General features: G+C 41.9%; 1 protein-coding gene across 5 annotated transcripts in view; it reads right to left on the reverse strand.

Annotated features, from left to right (window-relative positions):
- Positions 1-17644, reverse strand: part of PIP5K1B (phosphatidylinositol-4-phosphate 5-kinase type 1 beta) — a 385124-nt gene that overhangs the window by 208357 nt on the left and 159123 nt on the right. For 4 of the 5 annotated variants that reach the window (XM_057498594.1, XM_057498595.1, XM_057498596.1 and 1 more), the window contains exon 4: positions 11596-11726. The exons of the other annotated variant lie outside the window; for it this stretch is intronic. In XM_057498594.1, coding sequence (XP_057354577.1) covers positions 11596-11726 — 131 coding nt within the window. The remainder of the gene's footprint in view (positions 1-11595; positions 11727-17644) is intronic. 5 annotated transcript variants of the gene reach the window in all.

A 17644-nucleotide genomic window follows, 5' to 3' on the forward strand; every position in this document is an offset into this window, starting at 1 on the left:
ACAACGCCCACCAAAAAAAAAAGAAAAAAATTTTTTTTAATTAAAAAAAAAAAAAAGTTTTTAATTAAAAAAAAAAAAAAAAAAAGGTGGTCGTTCGTTTTTCTTTATTCTGCAGTGCCAGCCTCAGGCCTCTGCTCACCGGTCTTTCTGTCCTGTTTTCCTAGTATTGGGGTCCCTATCCCTTTAAGACTTCCAAAAAGCGCTCGCCAAAACAAAACAGCAAAAAAGCAAAAAAAAAATGGTCGCGCGCTTTTCTTATGCCCTCTGTCGCCCAGCCTCCAGTGCCTGCTCACTGTTCTTGCTGCCCTGTTTTCCTAGTATCGAGCACCCTGCACTCTGGTCCGGATGGCTGGGGCTGGGTGTTTGGCAGTCCTGGGCTCTGTCTCCCTCCCGCTCTGCCTGCTCTTCTCCCGCCGGGAGCTGTGGGGGAGGGGCGCTCGGCTCCCGCGGTGCCGGGGCTTGTATCTTACCCCCTTCGCGAGGCGCTGGGTTCTCTCAGGTGCGGATGTGGTCTGGATATTGTCCTGTGTCCTCTGGTCTTTATTCTAGGAAGGGTTGTCTTTGTTATATTTTCATAGATATATGTTGTTTTGGGAGGAGATTTCCGCTGCTCTACTCACACCGCCATCTTCTGCCCCTCCCTCAGTTGATTTGATTTTGCATATGCTTAGTTGATAATTGTTCTACTTTCTTTGCTGTGGTTTTATTTCCCCAGATGACAGCTATTAAACCTTAGGAACACTTCCATCTATAACAGTCCCTCCAAAATGCACTTTAGAGGTGGTTTCTGGGAGTAAATTCTCTCAGCTTTTGCTTATCTGGAAATTGTTTAACCCCTCTTTCAAATTTAAATGATAATCTTTCCAGATAAAGTATTCTCGGTTTGAAGGCCTTCTGTTTCATTGCATTAAGTATATCATGCCACTCCCTTCTGACCTCTAAGGTTTCTGTTGAGAAGTCTGATGACAGTCTGATGGGTTTTCCTTTGTATGTGATCTTATTTCTCTCTCTAGCTGCTTTTAAAAGTCTGTCCTTATCCTTGATCTTTGCCATTTTAATTATATGTCTAGTTGTTGTCTTCCTTGGGTCCCTTGTGTTGGGAGATCTGTGCACCTCCATGGCCTGAGAGACTATCTCCTTCCCCAGATTGGGGAATTTTTCAGCAATTACATCCTTAATGACACTTTCTATCCCTTTTTCTGTCTCTTCTTCTGCTCGTACCCCTATAATGTTAATATTGCTCCATTTGGATTGGTCACACAGTTCTCTCAATATTCTTTCATTCTTAGAGATCCTTTTCTATGTCTGTGTCTCAGCTTCTTTGTATTCCTCTTCTCTAATTTCTATTCCATGTACTGTCTCTTCTACTACATGTAATCTGCTTTTCAATCCCTCCATTGTATGTTGAATTTCAGATATGAAATTTCTTAATGATTGAATCTCTGTCCTAAATTCATCCCTGAGTTCTTGAGTATTTTTCTGTAACTCCATGAGCATGTTTATGATTTTTATTTTGAACTCTCTTTCAGGAAGATCGGTGAGTTCAATTTCATTTTTCCCATTTTCTGGTGTTTGTGAGATTTTGGTTTGAACCAGGTTCCTTTGAGAGTTCATATTTGTATGTGGCGCCCTCTTGTGCCCAGAAGCTCTATTCTCTGGAGCTGCTCAGCCCCTGGAGTGATGTCTGGGACTACAGGGGAGCAGTGCTGGTACCTGGGGTGAGGAAAGAACTGTTTCCTGCTTCCTGGCTGCAGTGCCTGTCTACACTGTCAGAGATAGTGGGCCGAGCATACAGGTGTAAGCCCCTGTGCTTTGTGTCTGTTGCTGCCATACGCAGGGCCTCCTTCTGGCTGGCCTGATGCCAGGGCATTTTGCGAAGTGGTGACGGCAGTCTAGGAGGAAGGTGCATCAGGCTGCATATCACAGTGGGGGTCCTCAGAGCTGAGCAGCCAGCCAGGGAGGTCGAGCGCCTGAAGCTCCTGAAAGTTCCCAACCTGCTGGACAGAACTTTCCCAGACAACCTTGTCCACTTATCCCTTCTCCTGCACTGTAAGCTCCATGCAACCACCCCCCTTCAGCAGCCCTCTCACTGCTAGGAAGTCTCTCAGATCACCTGCCTTTCCTTTGTCCCAAAGCAGCCAAATGTGGATCCCTGTCCTCCACAAATGGCTGGAATCTCAGTCTCTCCAAGTATTCTCCCTGTCTTAGCTTTCCAACCCCACTAATCTCCAGAGCACCATGCAATGTAGGTTTGTGCTCCAAAGCAGATCTCCAGGGCTTGGTGTTCAGCAGTCCTAGGCTTCCACTCCCTCTCTGCTCAGTTTGTCTTCCTCCTATTAGTGAGCTGATGTTGGGGAAGGGCTTGGGTCCTGCCAAATCAAGGCTTTGGTACGTTACTCTGTTTTGTGAGGTCTCCTCTGTTCTCCAGGTGTATGCAGTCTGGTGCAGCCTTCTTTCCTGTTGCTCTTTGTAGGATTGGTTGTATTAACTATATTTTTGTATTATATATGATTTTGGGAGGAGTTCTCTGTCTTAACTCTCATGCAACCATCTGGGATCCTCTTCCTTCCTTTTTACTTGCTAGTCTAAGAGCATGGGGATTAGATGGAGTCCAGGTAGTGGCCTTTCTAGATGGTTTATTCTTATGCAGTTGGGGGCCCAAGATTCTATCAGAGAAGATACAGTATTTATTATCATTATTTTCACTCTGGCTACTCTGAGCTTCTTGAGTTTTTCACCTTTCTCTGAAGCCTCCATTAATTACAAGTTTTCCTTGGATTCACATCTCCCTAACTTCTGTGGTTCATTTAGTCACGGTGTAAAAAAAATAAAAGGTCAGTGTTAGGTTTTCCTGGAAGTGAGACAGTCACATATATGCACATATGCATATAGACATAGGAGAACATCTCTGGGTAGTGAAAGGGAACAATTTTTCTTCAGGAATCCACTCTGACAGCTAGCATAAAAAAAGTCACTGAATTGCTAAAAATGAAAAAGTAATTTCAATCTAGCTAGCTTTGGGTCACATTAAGGTACAGAGAATGGTATGGGTCAACTATGGGGCAGGCATGCCTGTAGGGACAATCAATAATTTATATTTGTATAAATGGAGATGATGAAAGGTGGGTGGGCAGAATATTCAACCCAGGCTTTATACAGAGTAGTAATTTCTTCTCAGCATAATTAACATATATTAATGGTTATTTGCTGATATTTGGCACTATCTTGAACCTCTTTGTTTGCATGAACATACAGGAACATCCCCAAATGGTGGGTCATAATACATCAGTGACTTTTGTTTGTTCGGTTCTCTCCTAATAGATTGTATCTTAATAATTTTGCTTTCCTTTGATGAATATGAAGACTAGTTTGCATTCTCCTAAGTCACACTGGATACCCCGTGTTAAGGTTAAGATGCTCTTGACTCCTTGCAGTCCAAGGGGACCTGGGTTCCTATCCAATTACTGCCATTCACCAGCCCATAGAAATGCAATGTCAAAGTGAATGATAGCCTGCTTGGCAGGTGGAGAGCCCTCAGTATGTTTGGATGATGGAGGCAGTATAATGTTGAGAAACAGCCCGGACATGAGCACTTCACATGAGGAATGAGTGGACCATGTAGTTAAAAAAAAAGGGGGGGGGGGATAAAGGAAAATGACAAAATGGGAAAATATTTCCAGCTCATACCATACATAAAGGGCTAACTTCCCAATATAAAGAGCTGTTATAAACAGTGAAGTGAAAGACCAAGAAGTTCATTAAAAAAAAAAAAGCCAAAGATAGGATGAGGCACTTCACAGAAATGAAAGTATAAATGACTTACATATATAAGATATTCAACCTCATTCTAATAAAATAAATGCAAATTAAATGTCCCCAAGAGACTATTTGACTTACCTATGCAATTGACAAAAAATCCAAATCTTTTATGGGATTGCACACTGGCAAACCTACTGAGTGTGGCGGTGTGGGGGGCACTGGCCCCAGACATTCAGAAGGGAGGCTTGTCAGCACAGGAATGAAATGCTTAGCTAAGGCAGTTAAAGCCAAATATGATTAACACTGGTCCACAGGCTGGCGGCAGAGTCCCACCGATGTCTCCTGCAGGCTTTGGTATCCAGCAGGGCACTCTGTCTAGCATCTAGACTTTACTCAGCAAAAGTGACTCACTTCCTTATTATTTAAGATCTATATAGGTTCCTTCAATGCATTAATGCAGTGTTCAGGGAAAGAAAAGCCCCACTTTCTCACCTTGGCATAAAACTAAGGCTTTGGACATTTCCGCTGTGAGGTTGTGAGATTTTAGATGTATGGATCCCAGAGGATGGTAAAATTTCAACAGTAAAAATGGGATTTCCAATTGCATTTTATCCAGTAAGAACCTAACAAGCAAATGCACAGTCCAATCCTTAAGTTATAAAATAAAGGATATGTTAATACCATGAAAGGAGGAAGAAACTTTGAATGAAGAACAGTACTTTCTCTATCTTGTTCTTTTCTCCCTATTTCACCAAGGAGCAGTTTAAGTTTGATTATGGACCAGCCTCTGGCATTTTGATATTTACCTTCTGAGTAGAGTTCGATTTCTAAGGCCAAAGCCCCTGCTTGTCTTAAATGCGAAAAGACCTATTTCTTAATGGCAATGCACATTTAGAATTATCCAGTGTTGAAGCTTGAGGAAGTGTTAGCCACCATCTGGAACTTCCCATTCAGCAGATAAGGAATCAAAGTCTAGGGAGGGAAAGTAATGGCCTAAGCCAGCCAGGAAACAAACAACAGTGGGAGAGCAGATCCACAGCAGAGCAGTAGAAAGGTCAGAGGCAGACAGGTGTGCCTCAACTTAAACTTGACGTTCCTAGGTTGGCCTTCCTTTTCAGGATTCAGTTACAGGCTCCAGGGTACTCCCTCCCCAAATACTCCAGTTCCTTCTCCATGAGGGCCTCACACTGCAGGGGAAGGGGGCAGAATTCTACTTACAGAAGCTGGATTAGCCACATAGGCATACTCATCTCTAGGTACTGTGAATACCTCAGCTTTGTGTATGTGGTTTCAGAACCTGATAACCAAGTGCTATTTCTGGTGGCACTGGGTGAACAGATTTGGCACTAAGCAATGGGGCAAAACTAATTTAGCATCTCCAGAACACTACAGGGGTCCAGTTTTAGAGTTGAGAGCCAGAGCTTTGATGTTTTAGAGGAAGCATTTTATATTTCATGAGTCTCCTTGATTTCAAATTGTAAATGGCAGTAGTGGGGTGGGGTCTCTTGACAAAACAAGTGGGTGAGCAACTCCAGGGTGATGGGTTTATCATGGGGGATTGACTCATGTGAATACGGAGGCTGAGAAGTTCCACAATCTGTTCTTTCCAAGGTGGAGGCCCAGGAAAGTGTAGTTCTGAGGACGGGAAGGCCTGAGAACCAGGGGAGCCAATGGTGCAAAGTCGCTGTCTAAGTCTGAAGGCCCAAGAACCAGGAGAGTTGATGTCTGAAGGCAGAAGAAGCTGGACGTCCAGCTCAAGCAGAGAGCAAAGTCACCATTTCTCTGCCTTTTGGCTAGTCAGGCCCTCAACAGATTGGATGATGCCCATCTGAATTGCTGAGGTGATCTTCTTAAGTCAGTCTACGGACTCAAATACTAATTTCCTTGGGAAAACCCTCATAGACACACCCCGAAAGAATGTTTTAGCAGCCATTCGGTGTCCCTTAGCCTGGTCAAGTGGACACATCAATCTAACCATCCTGGCAAGGACCCCCAACCTCACATGGGACAGCGTAAGTGAAAGGTGCTTTGTCCTAATGAACAGACAATGGTACAGAGACAAAGATGATTTAAGTGGGTGGCACACTAGAATCCAGTAACAAACTGGTGGTGGCGCCCAGTCTTCAAACTGGATCTTTGTAAGTCAGGGTCTGTAGCCACAGCCTTAGGCATTACTGATTGCTTCTGCCAATTCAGGAAAGTGGAGAACCCTTAGTTTCCACCTAGGAGTCTTCATTTAACCAGTGAATATAAATTGGTCCTCTCTTTTGCCAAGTTAGATAGTCCTCTTGAATGGAGAAACAAATAAAAACACAATCAAATAAAAGACAGTCTTTGCTGGTGCCAACCTCCCTCTGCTGATCACTTCTGGGATGGGTGCACGTGGGCTGCCTCATGTAACCAGAAGCTGTACCATCTTTTGAGGCCAACCAGCTGACAGCCAGTCTTTAAACGTCAGCAGCTGAAGAGAGCTTAAATTCCAAAACCAAATAATGCTTTCTGTGGTGTCATTTACTGGGAACATGCAACATCACTGATTACCTAAATGTTACACTTGCCAAGTAGTATCATACTGGGAAATTGTATTTTGAAGGTAATTTCAAGTAAATTAAAATGTTACATAATACTCAGTGCACGCAATACTCTTTTATTTTGAACTAAAGTAAGAGTTATATAACTTATTAATAGGAAATCAGCTTTTCCCCATGCCCACTACATACATGTTGAACAAATATTTAAAGAGACAACCTGTTATTGGCTAACCCAGTGACAGTCACATGTCCTATTTAATCTTGAGGAGAATATTCTGGCAGCTTTGTTTTCTATCCACATAAACACAAAACCTGGTACAGAATGTACAGATCAGGGGCTGGCAATCTTTTTACAGTTCCTGTTGTAACTACTCAGTTCTGTTGTCATAGTGGAAAAGCAGCCACAGACAATACTTGTTCCAATTAAACTTTATTTACAAAAAGAAGCAAGGAGTTGGATTTGTCCCATGGGCTGTAATGTTCTGACCCATGAGATAGATGGATTATTCGACGAATCTATGTCAGTATCACTTGAAATGCAGGGAACTGACTAGTCTGTCAAAGCCACAGGATCTAGTACTGACGTCTGGCGATGCTTAGGTGAATCTCTGACTTGTGTGTCTGCCTGTCATTTAGAATGTTTAACTCTTTAACAACTTTAGAGAGTTCTGTGGAATTCTCTCCCCCAGTGAGGGCATTCCCTGGCTGTTCAGATAAATCCCAAAGAGCACACCCACCCAACGGAAGGGCAGTCTGTTCTTGGCAATGTTCCTCACATCAAGCTAAACTCCATTTGTAAGAGAGGAGGTTAAATGCTTCAGTTAGATTATTCGTGAATATGGAAAGAGATAAAACTTCCACTGCCAGATTTCAAACTATATTTTCCATGCCAGAGAGGGCAGAGAGGGGGTCTCCTGAGGGGTGCAGAGGAAAGGATTAGAGCTGGCTATCATGCAGAGAGGTTCATAATTCTAAGGTAAAGGCTGAATACTTTCTGATTCAAAAAAGCAGAAATACTGTTCCTGTACTTTGCTGGCACACTGTAGGGAAAAACAAACCTTTGGAGCATCCATCTCTGAGTTCAGATACTGGCTTAACTGTATATTGGCTGGATAGCCTTAGGTAAAGCCACTTCATGTCTCAGGGCCTTAGTTACTTCATATGTAAAATTTTTTTTTTTGGTAAGGATGAAAGATAATAACAATATTATATATTACATCACATAAATATTATATCAATAGAACTCTTCTTGGCTCATAGGTGGTACTTATAAACTTCATCTCTCTTCACCTCAGCTTCATGTTTACATGGTATGAACATAAAACATTTTCTTTCTTCCTAATCCCTACTACACATCAAAATTTACCTGCAATCTTGAGTTTCTGGTTGCAGCACAGAATTAGGGCTCAAAAGATTAAGATATGGTCATGGTTCTCATATTCACTTATTTTGTGATTTTGGAAGATTATGAAACCAGATCATTGAAAGGGATTTTATATCACCCTTTGTATTTTATACAGGTCCAGACAGTATTTCATCTACAAAATGAAATAACCTGTAGAACAAATACATATCTCAAAAAAACACCTTTGAGCCACTTTAAAATAAATAAACACAGTGCACTGTGTTGCTGAGGGAACAGAGTCTGCAGTTTCACAACTGTAGTGAGTGAAAACATCTCACGGCACCCTAAGCAACTACTTCTGTGACCTAGATGGACTCACTGAATTTTAGAGTCATTAGAGACTTCAGAATATTTCAGTCTCTCACCCGCAGGGCCAGTCCTGCCCAGCGCCCCTGGCTCTCAACCCCAGGCAGATGTAGAAGTATGGGCCTGCAGGGAAGGAGCCTTATCTGGCAGCTCTAGAGGGGTGCATCTGACATCCTATAAAGTGGACAGTTTGTTAGTTTATATACCCATGAAAACATCACCACAATGCAGATATTGAATTTGACCACCACTTTCCGGGGGGTATTTTGATTGCCACAGTAACAAGGAGATGTTACTGACTTGGCCTGGGGATGCCAAATACCCTGACACGTGCAGTCTTGCAGAGAGTTGTCTCACCCAAAAAACCAACAGCACCTCCACTGAGAAACACTGGGCCCGACCCTTTCACCAAACCAATGTAGAAACTGGGCCCAGATGAGGAAACTGAGGCAAGACCCATGTAAGTATCTTCAGTTTTCATTCCGTTCAATATATCTGGAGCATGTATGTTACTTAAATAATGTGGTATTCGCTGAAATAAATTCTTGACTGAATCCAATGTTTCACATCATATTGACATTTAAAAGCTATACATGCTTGAAATTGATATAGCTTAGATGTGAAGTGGATTCCTCTAACTGGGGTAAGTCTGCTAGGCACTCCTTCCCCCAGTGACATGCCTGTCACTCAGCAGCCACTACTGCTACTTCGGAACACAGAGGGAAGGTCAAACACAAATTCCAAGTAGGTACAACTTTGGCTTCCTACTCATGAAGAAAAAGGTGGAAACAGGACCTCATTTGGTCTTAATCATAAAGATGCAGGATGCTTGTAATAAATTGTCCATGAACAAAACAAGTCATGGCACTGAGAAAGTACCTATAAAGATCTTATTTATGAGCTCCTTGTAAAATATCTCATACAGTGTCATGTATAGTTTAGTTGCTAAAAATAGATGTAACTTTGGTATTTAAGATATTAATTTAAAATCATTTGGAGTTTTATTATTTGCAAGAATCATGTAGCAACTCCAAGAATAAAATTTAGTATCTACTAGAAAGATTACCATCTAACATGGGATGTAATGTGCTAGGCTGGAGGTTCTCAAACTTTTCCGTACTTAGAATCACCCGAGGGATTGTTAAAGCAAATTCCTGGGTTCTACTCCCTGGAGTTTCTGCTTCAGCCTGTCTGGGGTGGAGCCAAAGAATCTGCATTTCTAATGGGTTCCCGGTGAAGCTGCTGCCGGGTCTGGGGACCACATGCTCGGACCATGTTTTCCCCCAGTGCCCAAAAGTGGCTGGCTCTGTTGACTGGACTCTGTGAGTGGAAGAGATCGGCACGGAGGGAGCACACTGCCCTTCTCTATACCCATCTCCAGCTGTGACTGGTCCCAGTGCCCTGAACACACTGACAGCCACTCCTCCACGAGGACTTCCATTCCTCTTGTTCTTTGTAGCCAAAATAAAAACAAGGTTGAAATGTCTGGCTAGAGGCCCTAGAAGGCCATGCCAGCTAGAATATCCTGCAGGTACATTTATAGGATTTATGATCCTAACAGATCATACCCAAAGATTCAGATACACTCATGACCTCCTGACTTTAAAGATAAAAAACATAGTTAATACACACTTTTTTGGCATGGTAAATAGACTATTAAGACAAACACACAGGATAATTTCCAATTACAGAAAGAAGAATAGTGCCATGAGCAAACAGGATTGTCTTAGGCCTTGGAGTTGTGCATTTTCTGTCTCCAAACTTGTTCTGGTGGCTGCTAGAGGACCCAGGAGAAGGAAACTTCAAAACTTCCAATAGATCAACTTTCTTCTTCAGCCAGGGAGTATTTGAAGCATAACTAGGCTGTCTGGGTCCATAGCTGACTTTCCTTAGTTCTTACAGGCTCCTTTATGACTAAGTGGGCACACTCAACTGAAGGTTTTATTTCTAGGCACTTGACACCTGGACACAGAGACAAATGTAAGTACCGTTTCTTTCTTTTTTTTAAATTTTAATAAGGCATTGAGGATGCCAAGGGTAAATGTATCACTTCCGCCATTCTCACTGAACTTGGTGACAACTGATAGCAAGAGTGGCTTGTGTAGGAGATATTTATTTTAAAATATAAACATATTTGACAAGTCAGTCCTCATAGCCCCAAAGACAAAAATAATTACCCCAAATCCCCAGCTCACATAACTTTATTTTTATTTGCTAGGCTATTTTTTTGAAAAATCCTATCTGTAGTGGTGACATTTCTAATCTAATAATGATTACTTCTCTTCCTTTCCTAGACTTTAAAATTTTCTATTTATTTATTTTGGTGAAGTATACTAATATAAAGTTTACCATTTTAACCATTTTTAAGTGGACAGTTCTGTGGCAAGAAGAACATTCACATTGTTGTGCAACTGTTACTATCAGCCATCTTAGATTTATTTCTTGAATTGATTTCTCCCCGCAAAATATGATAAAGTTACAGGTGACATGTATGGGACACGTGGGTGTTTTTGCAAATATAATGTCAAAACAGGGGGATTCTCCCAAGTTTTCTGGGGAAAAGTTAAGTTAAAGTCATCTTAAAAGGGGACCTATTGGGGATCAACAGAGGTGAGGCTTAGAACCCCACCTCCCCTGTTTTGAGAGAAATCTTCTGCATCCGTGGATGTTTTATTGCCCTTGTGTAGCTTGGATTAACACTTAGTCTACAGGCACACACCTGATCATCTACATTTGCTCTCTTACAACACTAAACTATGTTTTCTACCTTTATCTTGCATCTACCTACCACTTCAGCATTTTATTAAAAATAAAAAAAATAAAAATAATAATAATAAGGGAGAAATGTGGGATTCACATATAAATCAAGTATAAAAATCAAATGAATATTCATATTTGACCTGATTGTTTATAGTTCATAACGTGTGATCAAAACCGAAAGTTTCTGTGATGACTGCCCTTGTACTGTTCACCATGTAAGAACTTATTCACTATGTAAGAATTTGTTCTTCATGTAAGAACTTGTTTGTTATGCTTCAGAAGATTGGAGACTGACGAAAATTAGGCTTGGGGTGGATTAATGATTGTGCATTGAGCATTGACTCCCCTATACAGAATTTTATTGTTGTTAACAACCATTTGATCAATAAATATGAGAGATGCCCTCTCAAAAAAAAAAAAAAGGGGGACCTATATGACTGAACTCAGATGCAAGGCCCACTTGTGGGCTGCCCCACTGGCCCATCTTTTAAATTAGGAGTAACAAAAATCTGATACGAACCGCAGACACTACTCTGCGGTTACTGCACTCTTCCACACTGACTCTCAAAGTCACTTTCCATGCGGTCTTCCAGGCATTATCATAACTAGTTACAGCTGACCCACAGGACAACCCCTATTTACCACCACCATATAAAGTATGCAAGCCACCTGGGGCAACAGAAAGTAATTGTGTGGACTGCTTTGGGGCCTGCCAAAGGTCCCATGCATACATCAGGACATGTACATTCACACTGGCTGAAAAGTCTTCCATGTGGACAAGTCCCAAGGAAGGCTCCTTGGCATGGAAATCATCACAAACAGAAATGTTCTTACCTGGGTAGGAACACACTTTCCACCACATAAAAGTCTTGCATGAGAACATCCCGATCTGGCTTGGAAGTGAGATTACCCACTGTGTATCCTATTCCCAGCTGAATAGCACCTTTGATAGCAGAGGATGCAGTCTGCAAAGAAGACAAGGGGGGCTCAGCGTCAGCCTCTATAGTCAGGGCCATGTTCAGTGTCACCAGCACCAAGAACAGGAGTGAGGTTAGATTTTCTTTCTTGTTCCTAAGCAACAAGGAAGCCAGGTTTGGAAAGAGGACAGGCTGCTTCTTTTGATGGAAAGTCTACTCCAACAGTCAGGACCCATCTTGTTATGAAGTTATTTTTGTGGTAATCTTTCCTATAAATGTTTCTAAGGTCAAATTTCAGTCCCACATCTCTGTCTTTTATGAAGAACTTAAAAATTTGGAAGACCACTTCCAATCTATAGCATTATGATTTCTGCCAAAAGAGAAATAGTACAGACACATTTTTTTAAAAATTGAAAATTCTATAACACACACATGAATCAGAAACAGTCTTTCAACTTATTAAGAAACAAGAGAGCAAAAATAATTTGAGTCTTTGAAATACATAAAATTTAATTTGGAAATTGCTTACTAATCTTGCCACGGACCCACAATCGAAATTTCCTACACTGAATAAAACACATAGCACTGGAATACCAGCATTTCCAATTGATTATTTTCCTAATATCATTCCATAATTAAGTTGACATACTGTTAAAGTGGAGGATAATTGCTACATATATACACATACATCTACATATATGTACATGTGTGTATATATGTGTATGAGCATGCATATGTATAGTTTTAAACAACGTAATAGGAGAAATAGCAGAATAACTCAATTAAGGAAAATGAGAATACATTCTTCTCAATGGTGAAAGTGTGGCTATTTCAGATGAAATCAACAAGTGTTTACTGGGGACCAGTCCTGTGTGAGATGGGGTTTGTTTGGGGTCCAACTGTGGGTGACTAAGGATCGCAGTACCTAGAGAGAGGAAACCAGGCTAGGGGTTGGGGTGGGAAGGTTGTGACCTATCAGTTTGATTCTTTCTATACTGTGTTTGTGAGGACAGAACAGCATCCACACAGGTTTAAAAGATCTGAGAGTCATAAGCAGAGAGACAGAATTTGAAACCATTAAGAATGGACTATCTGTTTAACTAAGGAAATCCAAAAGTGTCGGCTCAGACTTGTAGGCCATGATCAGTCAGTACTGCTCAGTGAAGTACACTCTGCAACTAGTTAACAGTCACCTTCCCATGGAGTCACCATCTAATCGCTTTGCTTACTCCACTGCAAATATTATATCACCCTTAGTCTGAGGACAACTACGTACCCTCCTCCCTGCCAAAGGTGGAAAAATATCTTAGTATTTTTCTTTTTTTACACGCCTTTTTACATAAGATCCCAGGGCAGCAAGATGGCAAGAGACTGAGACTCAAGCCCACAGTACAACTAGTGCTTCAAAAACAAAAAGTTTGCCATTTTCATACTCCCCCTCTGAGCTCTACAATGGCACCAATTGGCACCATGACCTTTCGTACCAGAAGTTCTGACTTCTGAAGGCTGAAATGGATTTTCTTATTTTAATCTTACATAAAATTCAAAAGGCATCTCTTCTCCTATCCATCACTCAGAGCAGCATGGCACAAGATGTGGCCACAGACGACTCAGCACCCCAAGATCTCAAGATGTTCTGTTCCCAATCAACAGATTCCCATACTCTCAAAGGGCTCTCCCTTCCCTGCTCCCCACCTGTGCCTCTGCTTCCCAGAACTACCTATATTTTTGCTTAATTTAGTCACCTAGCACTTCCTGGGCTGGAACACCTCAAACAGATGGAGTACCCAAGTCTTTGTTGACACCCGCCTCACCCACCCTGGGATAGAAGGTGGTCAAAGTTACAGTCTAGCTCTGGTGTTTTCAAACTTTAGAAAGCGTGGGAATCACTGGGACACTTGTGAAAACAGACTGAAGGCAGAGCTGTGGACACAGTGAAAAGAGCAGTGGCTGCCAGGGGGTGGGGGAGGGGAGGGACAAATAGAGCACAGAAGATTTTCAGGGCAGGGAAAATAGTCTGTACGATACTGTAATGACAGATACATATCATCATACATTTGTCCACACCCACAGAATGTACACCACCAAGAGTGAACCCTGATGCAAACTACAGACTGGAGGGCTGATAACCTGTCAGTGCAGGTTAATCAGTTATAACCAAAGCACCACTCTGGTGGGGGATGTTGATAATGGGGGCGGCAGGTATATAGGAAATCTCTGTACCTTCTGCTTAATTTTCCTGTTAACCTACAACTAGCTACAAACAAACAGTCTAAAAAAAAAATTAAGTGTGCACTGAAAAACAAAAATAGACTGATGGGCTGCATCCCAGAATTTCTGATTCAGAAGGTCTGGACTGGTATTTATGAATTTGCTCTTGCTCTAAGCAGGGCAGACAAAGATCTTTCTCTTAGGTATAAGATTTTTTCCTCCTTCACCTATTTCATCAATCCCCTTAAGATTAAATCTTAAGTCCCTGAAGGAATAAGATTTTGGAAAGGACTCCATCGACATCTGTTTAGTTAAATCAAAAAACCGACTTCTAATGCTATTACTTCCCTTTCAGGCTCCTGAAAATTCAAATGTTTTGATGGAAGAAATAATGGAAATTGTAATATGAGTTCACCTTTTTTAGTCAACAATTCATGCCAGGCACTTGATGTATGGATAATAACAATCATAATCATGATCTATCACAATCATAACACATCCTCATAGAGTACTTACTAAATGGCAGGCACTGTGCTAAGTGTTTTTGGTTATATTAACTCTTTCATCCCCACACCACCCCTATGAGGTAGGTCCTGTTATTATCTCCATTTGACTGACCCAGGAGGGTTTAGTTACTTACACTAGGTCACACAGCTAGTGAAGAGGTGGAGCTGGGACTCATGTCTGGGGAGTCTGGCTCCAGAGTCCAAATTATAAACAACTACACTGCTGCCTCTAGCATTAAAATCTCTGAATTAAGTTAAGCCTTTCAAAGAGCAGCAATAACCAAGTCCATTTTGTAGGTGAGGATTTAAGACTCAGTAAGGTTAAGTGACTTGCCCCAGCCACACTGCTAGTCTGGGGTAGAGTCTCAGGCCAGAACCCACACTGCTTCCATGTCTTTTTTTTTTTTTTTTCCCCAAAATGAGCCTAGAATCAAAGCGGGAAGTTCTCTTTTAAGTCTGGCTGTTTGGCCTCAGCAAAGGAAACAGCTGTCTGGGAGCCATTCCTTTTGATAAAATAGGGATAAAATATTTTATTTGCTTTTGATCATACCCAGCGACAGTTAAGTCTAAGAAAAACTTGCAAACCACTTGGTAAGCCAGTATAAGCACGGTGGTTAGTGCCACAGCCAGTTACAGGGGAGGGATAAACAAAAGGAGATCTTTTTGCTGCCATAGTAGGGCATCCTCCCCATCTCCATGTAAAATTCACTGCTTCAGTGCCGACACGTCTGAGTCTGACTGAAGAGCATCTTGCCTTCTTCATGGAAACAACTCATTGCATTCACAGTGGCATGTGTGTGGTTTCTCTTGTCACCAGCAGGGAAGGCCCCATCACCTGATGTTTTCCCATTAGACATTAGGCATGGCAAGTGGATGGCTTTCTAACACAACCACTCGAGCAAGATGTGCTTTAAAACCGTAAAACTGAAACACTACCTGGAGGGTCTTTGATTAGCACACAGAATATCATGATGATGATAAAAAGCTTTCTGTGTGTAGTACTGGTGGTTACTCTTCTAGAACCAGCAGTTCTTCCCTGCAAACTCAGAACCACCAGCCCTCTCCTCCTTCCTTGGGGATACCCACCCACAGAGCAGAGAGTCTAGAGTGAGTCATGGCTTTGCACACACACTCAGCCCCTCTAAGTTGCTCTGCAGGACTTTGCTCATGCCCTTAACGCTCTGGGACATGACTGGTTCCCCTTCCAATTTCAAGGGGGACCTTTGACTCCTTTAAAACATACAGCTCTAGATTTCAGAACACAGCAAAACAAAGTCTATTTTTAATTCAGGACTTTTCAAGGGCTAAGTGGAGGCAACATGTTGCTTGGATACTAGGAAAACCTCTAGCACATTTGATACTTGGAGAAGGAACCATGAAATACCACCAAGGCAAATTATAGACATTTACTTTCATAGGCCCTCTTTACTAACCCAAACTTGTACAGGGATGATGGTAATGTGAAGAGGAAAATTAATGTCAGCTTGCATTTGTGTAATATGCTATATTTTTCAAAGCACTATCTTTTAATGATTGCATTTGACCACAATTGCTCCAGAAGTAGGTAGGGTTTTTAATGCCCATTTTATAAGTGAAGAAACTGGCTTGGGGGAAATTAACTTGATTTAACTCCCTTGGCTAGTGTGTGGTAGAGCAGGAAGGAGACCCTGGTCAAGAAGGTCCCCAGTTCAGGGCTCTACCTCTGCACACTGCTTTACTTGCCTGAATTTTCTCTGCTGGGGAGAGATCTGATTGAAACTGAGAAGTACTCGAACAATGAGCTAATAGTGATAGTAACAGTAAGACTAAATGTCTCTGTAAACCTGCTATTAGGGGAGCAATGATCCTGACAACGAACAGATTTTAATGATCTTACACTGGGTACAGGAAACTGCTTTCTACAGCACACTGCCTATGAAATTAGGTCACTTAATATGCCATTTGATATCACTGGCTTTAAGAGGAACTATTAAAACATTTCCCATCACCAGCATGTTCTCTCTGAGGTGTTCCGATGAACTAATTATGGGATTATAGCCAATATATAGGTTGCCAGAGGGATTTTTTTTCAGAAGCATAGACCTTAATCATGTCACCACACTATCTGAAACCATCTAATGGGCCCTCACACCCTCCTTGAAGGAAGGATTAAGTCCAAATCCTGACAGTGGAAACCTATCTTACAATATTACTCCCTCCTACGTCTCACTGACTTCTCTATCCCAATTTAAAAAAAAGACCCCAAACACACACACACACACACACACACACACACTCTATCCTTTGAGCAAGCTGACCTCACAGGTCCATGAACCCCTAACACCGTACATGAAACTTCCTGCTCATGTGCAAGGAGGGCATTGAATGCATTCTCTTTTTCTCAGATGGTCTGTTTTCCCAAAAACACAGATCTAGAGAGTCCAATTCTAAATTAGAGCTGTTCACTGACAAGGCACGGTAGACTAGGCCATTAAAAAACAGTTCAGTAGCACCTCTTGATGGCGGAGGAGGCAATCCTTGTCTGGCCATGGAGACCACTGCCCCTCTTCCTTATTTCCACAACACACATCCCTCCAGGCTCTCCCTTCCTTCTCTGAACCTGTGCTCAGGAAAGAAGGTGTAGACTTCCCATCAGTCCTAATAGACTTAAGAAAAAAGCAAGAGGGATAGATTGCATGAAACTGGTTGTAGCACTAGGGAACAGCAAGAGCTTGTGGGTAGGCAATGCCTAAAGCCTTCTGGGAGGAAATCAGGACCACCTCTCACCTTCAGCTTCTTTAAATCATTTCTCCATTCCCTCCTTGTATTAATTTTCTTTTGCTGCTGAAATGAATTACCACAAAGTTAGTATCTCTAAACAACACAAACTTAGTATCTTAAAGTTCTGGAGGTCAGAAGTGCTAATATCAAGGTGTTGGTAAGGCTGAATTCCTTCTGGAAGCTCAGGAGAGAATCTGCTTCCTTGCCTTTCCAAGCTTCCAGAGGCCAACCACATTCCTTGACTTGTGGCCCCTCTTTCCATCTTCAAATCTCTCTCTCTGGCCTCTGCTTTTGTCATCTTCTCTGACACTGAACCTCCTGCCTCCCTTTTATACCTGGATAATCCGTGATCATCTCCCCATCTCAAGATCTTCAACTTAACCACATCTATAAAGCCCCTTTTGCCATGTAAGATAACATGTACACAATTCTAGGGATCAGGACATGGACATCTTTAGGGGCATCATTATTCTGAGAATCACACTCCTC

This window comes from Manis pentadactyla, chromosome 3 (genome assembly GCF_030020395.1).
Source record: "Manis pentadactyla isolate mManPen7 chromosome 3, mManPen7.hap1, whole genome shotgun sequence".
Classification (NCBI taxonomy): Eukaryota; Metazoa; Chordata; class Mammalia; order Pholidota; family Manidae; genus Manis; species Manis pentadactyla.